Here is a 13,332-nt window from a genome sequence, read left to right as displayed (position 1 = left end):
AAGAAAACAACTGACACGCAAAGAATTTCTTTTTACCGAATTTGAAGCAATTAAGTTGAATGATTTTATTTCTCTCTTATGCTCTTCTAGGTATCGAGATAAGGGTACCTTTCAAAATTACTTTCAAAACACAGGAATTTTACCTCTCAAGTGACTTTTCCCTTCCAAATATCTAACTACAGCTATTTATAATTAACTGTTACAGAGTAAATGCTCATCTTAAATCAAATGATGATCTAGCAGAGATGCCTTGACTAAAGCATTAGAGTCATGGAAACTGCAATTTTAGAAACTGCCTTTGGGAGGATCATAGCTTTTACACACTCAGCTTCCCAAGACATGGTTGAGATTTTGCCCGAGCTTCAAGGAAAAACTGGGACATGAGTCATGACTTGATGAATACTCAGTATGTAGTCATTCTGGTGCCCCATCTGGGAGTTCATAAACATTACAATGGATTTCACTTTAGAAAAAGACTAAGAAACAAAAACCAAAACACACCCTGCTCTGTATTTACCATGACCTGAACCTGTAAATCCAGCTCTGGTGCTGGGTCACATGAGCTCTGTAACACAGTGCTGGTTTGGCCCAAGGGCCAGTGTGCCTGCCGCAGAGCTCTGCAGCTGGGTGTCCTTGTCTCTTCCCAGTAGAGCCTGGCCGCCTCTGGGAGCTCTCTCTGTGTTTGTTTCACAATCATCAAATGTGAGCAAAAATGGAAAAACAGTTTTGCTAAAAGGCAATCCTTGAGTGTTCAGGCAGATATATTTCTATTATAGTTATTATTCAGCATGCTTCTTATTTGACAGACTTCATATAGATATCAGTAAAGTATATTATATATATGATATATATATCAGTACAATTTATGCTTAATGCTTTTTTTGTACTAATATATATGTATATAATATATGCTATATACTTAAAATATACACTTAATTTTTTGTGTATTAGTTGTGAAAAAGTTATATATGTTATATATAATATATCAAAATATATATATATTTTTTTTCAGATATAAGTGAGTACTCTTACAAACTGATGTTAGAATAGCATTTTGGCTGAGACACATTCAACCTAAACAAGAAGGTGCTCCACCAAGAAGCATTCAATTTCAAAATAACTGGCAAATCTCCCTGACATCCATGGCTAGAGGGGCTCAGGAGTTGGAGATTTAGGGAGAGTACCGCGCCAATTCATGATGGCAACCTCAAGTACCAGTTCTCCTGCTCTCATTTCCCGTCTCCCCCCCCCACTTTCCAAGCCCAGACAGGTCTGAACGCATAATGATTAAACTAGGAGAGGTGGGTAAAAAGCTAGGTGGGAAGTGGGAGATTTTGGTCAAGTTCCCTTTTCCTACTTCAAGCCCAAAGGGATGGGGTGACAGGAGAGGAAAAGCTAATATTTATATTGAATTCAGAGTCTGGGTTACTTCCTGAAATTAGTATCTTTGTTAATGGGTTGAGAGTGAGTGTTGGGTTTTAAAGTAATATAAAGAGCATCCAGAAAAGTCATGAGACCTTCCTAAATTCTATTCAGAGGCAAGGGAAGCACCAGTTTGCAGGGAAGTTATATAGTAAAGGAAAAGTGGAGATAAAAACAAAGTTCCACAAGTTGCTCAGTGTCGGTTATGTTTGCTTTGTGATTAATAAGAAATATGTGCTTACTAGCCAGGAACCATACACAATAGCAAATTCTGCACAATGCAAAAGAAAGCAAAACCCTAAAACGGGTGTTAAGTTATATGCATAGTATCGGGCTTCTACTTTCTTTCAAATATTTGGTTTATTAGAAAATGGCTAAACACTGCCAAATGAAACAGCATTTTTTATTTGCCTTTGAAAATTACACTTTTGGAATGACACTATTATTGCCCCCAAAGGGTGGCCTATAACCCTGAATGGTAAGCAGAACTGAACGGATGAACACTTCAAACTGAAATACTACGTGAGCAGACTCTACGACCGCACCATCGCTGCTCCTCAGGCATTGGACCCATCTGTCCTTTTGTGGCTGCTGATGAGGAATTGGTATGTGACTTAGCTTATTTGACCATGTTCACAAATCAATCATAGATTCCTGAACCTTCCATTGCTTTGTGAAGAGTCACAAAGAGACCACTCTCTTATGAGCATAAACGATTGTGACATAGACACAGGGGAATTTGCAAGGTACTGATGTCAATTTCTATTTCCTGTTTTTAGGTTATGCCTAAGACTGTGAACCCTGACTTTGGTTCAGAAATACGGCCAACCTGCAGGAGTGTGGTTTTGACATTGCAGCCTAATTATCTTTACCTTATGAAGATGTAGAACTTTTAGTTCTATCTCAAAGATTTTTTCATCACGCAAAATGCATTCATACATCGTTAGCAGCCAGGACACAGAGGACCTAATCACCCACTTGGGTAGTGGCACTGCCAGCAGAGCGAATCTTTCCAAGCAATGGACTTTCTGAGACCCTTCTAAGGCACCCTCCACATCCATTCTCCCCTTACCTGTTCCGTGGTGCTGGAGAAAGGCCAAATAGTCCAGGGCACCGAAGGTGTCTCTGTAATTCCAGTCATCTGCGGATCGGGGTGCTGCCTCTGTCTGCTCTTGTGGCTGGAGTGTTCTGTTGTACTTCTGGTGAAGGCCTCTGTGGTGTTCCTAATAAGGTGTTCCGGGCTATATGGAAGTACATTTAAAGTAGTGGGGATTTGGGGTGGAGCCGTGTTTCTAGTGCTCCTTACTGAAACTTCTGCTCCCAGGACAGCTGAGGTAAAAAAAGGACAGTTGCTAAAATTACCTTCATGTTTTGTGGATTCTTCACATAAAAGCAATTTGACTTTAGAAAAAGATGACATCGTTCATAACAGGCATGTGGATGGGTTTCAGTTATATGAAAAATCAAGGGTCTGGGAGTGTGACGATGCCAATTTGCCCTGTTCAAGCCACCCATCCTTTATCCATCTATTGATATCATAGGGTCAGGGGAGTTTGTGGAAACTGCTACCGGAAATCCCCAGCTTTGTGTAGAAGACAGAATTAAATTTACTCTGTGATCATTGAGGGAGTCATGAAATTGGCTTCAGGGGGTCCGTGAATCTCGAAAAACTTCCTGCCAAGTCCTGAATATATGTCCATGTATAGTTTTTTTTTTTTCCCCCTGTGGGGAACTTTCAGAACTTTCATTCAATTTCTCAAAGGGGGTCATTAAACAAAATACCAGGTTGAGAATCACAGCTAACAACTTACCTAACTTCGTCATGAAGACTGATGATTCCCAGGATGTCTTACCACAGTGTAAACTGTTTCTAATCCTAATTGTGTGAGTACCAGATCCTAGGATGGTTGTAGTTTCTAAGCTCCCTATCTGCTGGAAGGACAGTCAAGAGATTTAAAACCTACGAGCTGGTGCGGTTAATTTATAGCTTTACTTTGCAAGGCTGAATTGTCCATACTTAAAAATAATTGATTTATGAATTAGGTTCACCTAGCCATAATTTTAAAACGTGCTCTCCATCTGTTGGGAATCTTGCTAACTATGCGAATTCTGATTCAGTGAAGATTGTCAGAGCCCACACTCCTCACAAGCTCCCAGGAGATGCCAGTGCTGGGGCTGATGGTCTTTGGACCACATTTTGTGTAACAAGACCTAGAGAACAATTATATAATATGAAGCATTGGAAAGGTCTGTAAGTTAGGGGCTGAGGTGGTATGTTTAGATGCTTCTATCAACTCCATTATATGTCAGGGTTTCCTGGGCCATAGGATCTTGCCCAATTAGATAACTATAACTTTGAAAAGTTTCTGGTTTACAAACTGGCAGACAAAAGATTTTATTTTTCACCACTCTTTTAGTGGTTCATCCAACCGTTTCTTCTTCTTTTTGTTTTTTTCTCAAGATTTATTTATTTATTTTAGAAAGAGAGTGAGAGAGCAGAGGGGAGGGGCAGAGAGAGAGAGAGAGAGAGAGAGAATTGCAAGCAGACTCTGTCCTGAGCGCAGAGCTGACCGGGGGCTCGATCCCAGGATCCTGAGATCATGACCTGAGCCGAAACCAAGAGTCAGACGCTTAACCAACTGTGTCACCCAGGCGCCCCACAACCATTTCTTAAGCAACTACTATGTGCTGGTGAAAGTTCCCTGAAGAGGCTATTAATGTTGGCCTTTTCCCTGTTCTGGTCCACCTTACTGAGCCCTCTTTTGAATCTCATTTATTTCCATTCCAATTTCAACTGACATATTTTATATGAACATAAAGAAGAGGGGGGATAAGGCACAAAAACAGGACAAAAACAGAAAAAGTATTTTTAAAATTTAGTAAGATGTGAACATCAGCAGTTCTCTTAAAGATTCTTTAGACTCTTAAATTTCATGAAGTAGTCGTGATTATCAAGTATCCTTCCCTTGAGATGTGGAAGGTCATGCAAACCCTGTATGGGGGTTGCCAGACTTAGCAAACAAAAATACATGATGCCCAGTTAAATCGGAGTTTCGGATAAAGAATTCATAATTCAGAATAGTTCACATATCTCAAATATACAATATTGTAAAGGTTATGTTACATATGACATATTATATTGGGAATATATGTATACTGAAAAATTGTAATTTATCTGAAATGCAAATGTAATCAAAGGTTCTGTATTATATCTGACAACCCTATCTGTACATCTATTAGACCTAGACTTTGATAGATTTTTGGACATTCCCGCTAGTTTCTGTTTGTTTTTTTCCTTCTGAATCTTGTGCCGCCCCCACTGTTATTGTGCCCACGTCACCACTCTGAACATAGACCAGATTTATTTATCCGTGGGATGTTTTCTACATGACAAACCCACTTGTTCTATTAGCAATATTCCTTTACGATAAACTCTAAGAAGCAGTCTTAATTGAATTAGGTGCTAGAATGTTCCTTCAAGCAGGCATTTGCCTGTTGTTGGGATGTAAACATTTCTGTATGTGGCGATTAGTATTTTGTTATTTTGGGCTTTGGCTAATGCTCATCCTCTGAGCTGACTACCATTTATGACGATTTTAGCTTTCAGACCCTCAAAAAAATTTTTTAATGATGGGTTAGGACAAAAACAAGCTTCCAAATATGTAGCATGTAATTATGTGTCTTAGCATGTCAACCTATGCTTACTCTTCTTCACTAAGGAGCAGTTGGTAAGTTCTTATCCTAGAACCTTTTTTTATTAGTCAAATTACATGATTGATTCAATGGATGAATCAGGACTCTCCCAAAATTATATAAATGATCAAAACACTCTTAAAATTTCTTCTGTGAATAACATAGCTTATTACCATTACATGGAGCTTTGGAACATCTTATGGAAAAAATGTCAGTCTTCTATGATTATCTTTAATTAAGCTTCTAAATGTATTTTTAAAACACTCCAAATGAAACAAGTCCATTTTCCTTTTTAGGCCACTACCTTTTTTCCAAAGAAAGAACCTAGAGAATATCCAAGGCCAGTACCCCTTCATTTTGTGACTGTGTTTTTAACTTGTGCTATTTAAGAAGCAGGAAAGAAACTTTAGTCTTAACATTCAAATTCCAAATTTTGTGCATTTTAAAGCAGTGGTCTTCAAACTCTGGTAGGCATCAGAATCCCCTTTGGAGCTTCTTAGAATGTTGAAGACTTGGCCCTTCACTAGGAGATTTGGTGTGGGGCCCAGCACCTGCAGGTCTAAGTTTCTTAGTGATTGTAATATATCTCTAACTATAAGGTTTTATCCATATACACAATATGAGCCAAACTGAATTCTAATCATTCTTTACATGGGTATTGAAGGATTTTAAAGTAAATGGGAGGAGAGAAAATCCATTACAGAAATATATAAGGCAATCAAAATACATTAATCTTTTCATCTCCTGAACTCTGTTGAAATGGGTGCTATGAAATTATATTAAAAATAGTAGATCTTTGGATGTTTTGGTATCTATAAATTCTTCTGATGTTCTTTAAAAAGGTATATACATTTTACAGTTCATGAAAGAGCAAGATGTGTTTTGACACATGCAAGGAAAAGTTCTTACACAATGGAACAATAAGTTGAAGCTATTTTTAAAAGATTTATTGTACCATTGCTACCACATTGTTTCCACATTATACATAATTCCTCTTAGAACACAATTCAAGATAAGAGACACCATCCTGGGTCCAATTTAATAGATTTTAGCATGTAAGTTGTAAATAGCTCATCTATAAGATGATTTGCAATGACTGTACCATTTCAAGACCATATTTTGAAAATATATTTTTAAAACACAACACATATTTCAGTTTATCAGTTAGTCTATGAATTAGCTCAGATATGATCAATAATAGAAATGTGATTTTTGTATAATGATAATAAAAATACACAATTTGTTAGTTCCCCTCCCTTAAATGATACAAATAACTTTCAAGCATGTTGAAAGCAGAATAACTTGAACAGAACTCATTTTGGAGAGAGAAAATTTCAACTATATTGGGACTTGCTTTTCTGTAGGAAGATGCCGAATATAATATGCCTTTTAAAAGCGGGGAAATAATGTGGAAAAGATATAACAAATGAAACAGAAGTTACCTTAGAAAAAGGATAATTTATGTATATATATTATACATTAAATATATTAAACAAGATTGCTCTAGGCATGTGGAGTGGGTGTCTTTATGATAATCACCTGTGACCAACAAAGAATAACCAGACCCTAAAAAGGAAGTAAGCCATTGAAGATGTTATCAATAGAGATATTAAAAGGATTCAAGTTCCCTGGTTAGTTTTCTATAAAAGACCAATCCTAAAGGCCCTTGTTGGCAAACCTGCAGGGACCCCTTTCACTCTTGAGAGCTTTTTCTGTATCTTCACTTAATAAACTTCTATCGCTTTACTCACAAAAAAAGGGGGGGGGTTGTGAGTTATAATAGTCTAAATAATTTCTAGAAATGGTAAAAAGAATAACATTTTAGAAAATGTCATCAATAAAATAAAGGGTATATAAAAATAAAGGGTACATATTTAAATTTGAGAAAGTAAACCAGGAGGTGAAAAGTTTGTGAAGAGATACCAAAGAAAGAGAATTTGCAAAAGAGTGGGAGACATAACAAATAAATCAGAAGTCATTAGAATTTCACTGGCTATTAGAATATTCAAAAAATACTTCACAGACTTAAGAAAGATCCAAGATTAGAAGTAAAGAAAGTAAAGTTAACAAATGGAAGTTGACAAGGCATAGGAAAACATCAAAGCAGAGCATAGTAAAAAATTTAAATTCAAAAAAATAAATGAAAAACTAATTAAAACAATACCTTTTAAAAGCCAATAACATAAAAAAAAGCCAATTATTACTCAACTACTGTATTATGAGTTGCATTAGGAAGATATGCCTGGTGTATCCCATGTTCTCTTTTGGGACATGTATGTATATTAGATGGTGGGTAGAAGGAAACTAGGCTGCCTAGAGGAAGAAGAACGGCTTTTAAATTCATCACTATCAGGCTGTGGGAGAGGGATGCTGAAGCAGGTGCTACTTTACCAGGGTCAGGAAAAGGGGAGATGGAGAGTGTGTGAATTACTTGGTGAGCCCACAGCTGATTTGTCCATTAGGCACAATAGGCACAGTGCCTAGGGCCCATGAGATTATAGGGCCTACAGAATCATTTAATTTCCTTAAAAATTAAAAAAAAAGAACTTTCAGAGTCAAAGAAAATGTTTGCTTAATATTTTTTCTTCCCACACAACAGGAAAAAATGAGGATTTGGAGGCCCATGAAAATCTATTAAATTATTTAATTAATTTATTTATTTTGGGGGGAAGGGAGGGCCCCACAAAGACATAAGAGCTCAGGGCTCATGAAAGTCAGATGTAGCCATGGGTGTGCCCTGATGAATTCATTGACATGTCACAGGCTGAAAATGGTTGGGGGGCTCTGGATGCTGTGCTAGATATTTTTCAATGATCACATAGATCATCTATCAGTAATCAATGGTCATATGATTTCCAATGATCATATAAATCAAAGGTCAATTGCAAAGCCCATGTTTCTATAATCATGTAGGGAGAAAACAAACCTTAACCCTATGACAGCCAATTTGGTCACAGTAGGGTTTGTATGTACAAAAGACACTGTGTTTTGTTTTGTTTCGTTTTTCCCCCTTAAGTTCTCTTTATTTACAAGCATTCTCACCAATCACTAAAGGAAACAGCTTCTATTAAAACCCTTTCTCCCAAGAGTATATAGGATTGCTTACCTATTACAGCGCTTATGCAACTTATTCCCTCACCCACGTAACTACAATTAAACAATTACTTTAATCAGCAGTTACCACAAGTCTGGCAGCAAAAGGGTTTACTTCAGCAGCGAAATCTCTTTAAGTGATTTCACTAGCTCAGTCATGTTAGGATCATTCGAAAATATGTCTGCAAAAAATTTTCCTGATTGAGTGAATCTATAGTAAAGGCTAAATAAGTACTGATTGGTTAGCCAACATCCTACATACAGTGTTACTTCTCCCTACAATATGAAACACCTGAGTGAAAGTAACTATTTTATTTATTTATTTTTCAAGATTTGTTTATTTATTTGAGAGAGCTCAGGGGGAAGGGCAGAGGAAGAGGGAGACAAGCAGACTCCCCCTGAGCACAGAGCCCAACTTGGGGCTCCATCTCAGGACCCTGAGATTATGACTTGAGCCGAAATCAAGAGTCTGACGCTTAACCGACTAAGCCACCCAGTTGCCCCGAAAGTAATTACTGTAGATAGCCATCTAACTGTTTATAAATAGGGAAACTTGGCATCCTTTGGAAAAGCATCTAAGTGATGGCTGGAATTTTACACCCTTCATCTAGAAGATCTAGAATTACTATGTTTAAAGAGTTTGTCAATTAGAGATTTGGACCTCAGAATGCATTTTTATTCCTAAAGCAGTAATCTTTTTTAAAAAATTAAATGTGTGATTATATAAAATTGCATTATTATTGAATAGAACAGAGTATGTTTTTTTCCTTATTCTTCTTGCATTATTGGTAATTGGTTTGTGTTAATTTATAAAATAAGATTCTGAAATTATATACAAGGGATTTCTAAAAATTATACTCTTAATACAGTGACTCCAAGAATGTAGCTGTACAATGTAACACGAATACGTCTGAGGAAAAATTGAGAAAGTCTGTCAGTCACCTTTTTGTTTTACTGACACATTGCTAAAGGTAAAATTGTTTCCAAAGAGCTGGATATCTGACACCTGATTGACAAAAGAATATAGGGAGAGAATGCATTTTTTCAATTTTTAGCCAGTTATGTTAGCATTTTGAAGATGATGTTTTTATTATTGCTCTTATGACTCAGAATAATAACTCTAAAGGTCTAATTTTATAAATTGGTTATAAAATGTTGATTTTTCTTTTTTTTAAAGATTTTATTTATTTGAGAAAGAGAGTGAGAGAGAGAGACAGCACTGGCAGGGGAGCGGTTAGAGGGAGAGGGAGAAGCAGGCTCCCCACCGAGCAGGGAGCCCAACAACAATATATATAATTGTGTTATCAATGCTTTAAAAAAGGAAATTTGGAGTCATTCATTGCAAACATCTGAATGCCATTTAATTTTTCATAATGGGTTCTCTAGCTAATCAATGAGCTTTCATGCTATGGGTCAACTCATATCATTCAGTATCTTTAATCAATGGTAAGTTTGACATAGACCAGAAAAACATCTGTTAGCTTATAATTGTGTTAAAACAAACTATGTATTATACATGTGTATTCAAATACAAGATTTTTCTTTTTTGTACCACAATTGTGCAAATTTTCATTTTGCTTTTTTCTAGAAGTCCATTTTTCTTCCAGCCCACATTGTTGGACGTTTTGGATACAGCATGTTCAGAGGTTAACTGTAAATGGTCTATTTCATCCACTTACTTTTGAAGTAAAGTCCATCATTGGACATGTTCTGCATGAAGGCCAAAGGAAATCATTTTTTCCATTAATTATCTTCTATCTTGAATAACTCATTGCTGATCCATATCTACTTTTTTAAAAGTTCCAATGAAACTTTCTGCTAAATAAGATTCTATTGGGGGCTGGGAAAGAAACTTACTTCTTATGTTTAATGGTACAACAGGAATATTTATAATGTTTCTGTATTGTTTAGGACAGGCCTCACTCAATGAACTATAGGAAATGTACAAATTGGTGTTATGTGTTGTATATTCTCTGATAAAGTTGAATTTTCTAACTGACTTTTATAATTTTTATCTTATTCTCATAGTCAGAAGTTTTATAAGCTCAGGACTATATAGTCAACTTCTATTGTAGAAGAGCCATTGCATTCAACTAGCATCTAATTAAATACTTACTTCATTTATGAAATGAATGAGTGACAGAAAACTGTCCAAGGATCAGCATGGTGAAAAGACTCATATAAGCCTCAAAAATAAACACCTAATAAAAAGATGTAAGTGAATGCTGACCCCCAAATAGGGTTATGGATCAAAATTTTTTAAAAAAATCAGGTATTAGGGCACCTGGGTGGCTCAGTTGGTTAGGCGACTGCCTTCGGCTCAGGTCATGATCCCGGAGTTCCGGGATCAAGTCCCGCATCAAGCTCCCTGCTCAGTGGGGAGTCTGCTCCTCCCTCTGACCCTACCCCCTCTTGTGCTCTCTCTCTCTCACTCTCTCTCTCTCAAATAAATAAAATAAAATCTTTAAAAAAATATCAGGTATTAGCCCAAATATCTTGAAACTGAATCTTGAAGGTGGTAGGAGAGAAGAAATGATGGCAATGAGTTCCTTCCTCCCCCAGGTGATTCTTATGTAGTCAATTGGGCAAAATTCTGTGGTTAAGCATTTGGAAAACACTGTATGATGGAATGTATACTGGACAAGGAGTTAAGAAATTTGGGTTCCAATTAGACCTCTGCCACCAATTAATCTGGGACAATTCACTTGACCTTGGTAAATTTCAGTCTCTTCAATGATGGGCTTCATTTCTAGATAATATCTCCAGTGATTTGTAAGGTCTGCTTGTACCTAATATATAATGATTCTATTAGTTTTATCTTTCATGACTTCCTAAAGCAAATCTCTACTACAGGAGTAAATAAGCAATAAAATGATTAAGTAAAATAGAAAATTAAGGGGTGCCTAGGTGGCTCAGTTGGTTAAGCGTCAGACTCTTGACTTCAGCTTAGGTCATTATCTCAGGGTCCTGGGATCGAACCCCAAGTCGGGCTCCCTGTTCAGCGGGGAGTCTGCTTCTCCATCTCCCTCTGCCCCTCCCCTTGCTTGTGTGCACGCTCTCTCTCTCACTCTCTCTCAGATAAATAAATAAAATCTTTAGAAAAAAGAAAATTAAGCTGTATCCACAAAAAAAAAAAAAAAATCCCCAGCACAGGACTGAACTGTGTGCTGCACCAGGAAGTTCTGCATTTGTATGTAAGTTTTTACTTGTATCTGTCATCTAGATTATATCCATCAGTGGTCAACAAATTAGAAAACCCTGTGGCTACACATTGGTTCTTACCATTTCAAAAGTATGTGACATCTTGTACCTCTAAACATTAGTACAAGAGATTTGCAAAGGTGCAATGTATTTTCCCATCTTTCCAGTCTTCTCAAACACCATTCTGATGATCTACTAGTTCCCCCTAATCAGAGAATAGAAGTGTCTACATCAGCACAATTAACAATTTCCTGATCATTGGCTTTAGTCATTACATATGTACGCTGTGCTAATGCCTGATTTATATTGCTACATTGAATGGTATCTAACCAAAGTGCCTACAATATGGTACAAAAGAGAAACCCAAGAAATATTTGTTTAATAAAAGCAGCAAGGAAAGAAGGGAAGGAAAAGTAAGAGGTATAAGGAAAGATGTTGGGCTTATTTAATGAGAATAATGAAGTTTTCCACATCAGTAGGAGCCACACAATCCATTTCCAATAGCTTATCAATCTCCCATAGGTATTGTGTTGAGGTAAGCAGACACCCCTTTAATGTGAAACAAACAAACATAACATAACATAACATGGAGCCAAAGAACGTTCAGAATCAATTCTGAAAAGGAAAGCTCACCTTTTTTTAAGCAGAGGCTTCCATTCACCGGTTTTCCCTCCTGGTTGATATCTATTTTCATCCAGCTATGGAGGTATTTCTTGTCCTTCTTGACCACTACCTTGGAGCCTTGTTTCTTGAGAAAGAGAGAGGTATTTTCCACCTCAAGGAGCCCTTCCTGTTCATGGCAAGTCCATCGGGGTGTCTGGGAGCAGTGGGTAGAGATAGCTGATAGGGAAGGACCACTAGAATTGGAGATGCCCAGGCACAGAGCAGATTTAACATGAAGGAGTTTTCCATCCTCAGTCCACATCCACTGCTGGTTCTGGCTGGTCGCATCACACAAACCCACGACCACTCTCTTATTTTTGGAAAGGCACTCTTGTTTATGGACATGGACGATCTGAAACCCCTCTGGAAGATGAGATACTCATAAAGTACTATGTAGCAAATTAGAAGGCCCATCAGAAAACAAAATAACCCACCCACAAATAAGCCAAGTGACAATATGACGCTTACTTATCTTTTGCTATTGCTATCGTTTTGAGTGAATATTCCCAGAGTCAATGCATGTAATTTAAAATCCCAAGGCTGACAGTGTCAAAATGTCATACTTTTCTTCCTTTCTTTTACTTTCCCATGGCTCAGGGAAGAAAACACACTCCCATTGAAATAATGAAAGGAATCTTGGGAAAGACACAAAATCATCCAAAAAATATGGTGTGATATTTGAACCCAATTAGTTAAATATGCTGAAGTTATGAAAAACCTCATTCCCTTTCTAACCATTTTAACTCTTTCCATCTCGTTACCATCCCCCGTTCTAAAAAAGCCCCCCCTTTTCCAATTCTTAAGTTACCACTGTAGTATTTGTATACAAATTGCATAGTTTGAATACATGTTTAAAAATTGGGTGTATTTATTCAAAAACAAAACAAAACAAATTTGCCCACCCATCTAAACCTTCTTAGCTATTAGCAACCAATGAAGGTATTGATGATCACAAACACCATTTCTTACAGTCCTGGCGAGAAGCATTTCTCTATATTGTGACAATAGCTACAACAATTCCTCAATAAGTAATAGACTAAAAAATATCAGCATTTCTCGACATAAAAAAAATCAAACATCCAATTGTTAAACATCGGTATTAAAAAGTGAAATATTCAGACTCAGAAACCATTTTCTGAACTTTTGCCTAATTTGCTCAGCTCTTTCATGAAAATATTCAGACCTTCCTTCCAAATAACAGCTTCCAAATAAAACACACCACAGTTCTTCACCCCCTGTATTGATAGCTCCTTAGACTTT

General features: G+C 36.9%; 1 protein-coding gene across 3 annotated transcripts in view; it reads right to left on the bottom strand.

Annotated features, from left to right (window-relative positions):
• The window catches only part of PTPRB (protein tyrosine phosphatase receptor type B), a 113,303-nt gene that overhangs the window by 99,454 nt on the left and 517 nt on the right, over window positions 1-13,332 (bottom strand). For all 3 annotated transcript variants that reach the window (XM_073900661.1, XM_073900660.1, XM_025882866.2), the window contains exons 2-3: window positions 12,043-12,435; window positions 2,495-2,751 (exon numbers count right to left, since the gene is read on the bottom strand). In XM_073900661.1, coding sequence (XP_073756762.1) covers window positions 2,495-2,751; window positions 12,043-12,435 — 650 coding nt within the window. The remainder of the gene's footprint in view (window positions 1-2,494; window positions 2,752-12,042; window positions 12,436-13,332) is intronic.

Source organism: Callorhinus ursinus, unplaced genomic scaffold (assembly GCF_003265705.2).
Source record: "Callorhinus ursinus isolate GAN/ISIS: 27379988/994484 unplaced genomic scaffold, GSC_fseal_2.0 scaffold14, whole genome shotgun sequence".
NCBI classification, from domain to species: domain Eukaryota; kingdom Metazoa; phylum Chordata; class Mammalia; order Carnivora; family Otariidae; genus Callorhinus; species Callorhinus ursinus.
Note: the sequence above shows the minus strand (reverse complement) of the source record. Positions and strands in the feature narration are given on the sequence as shown.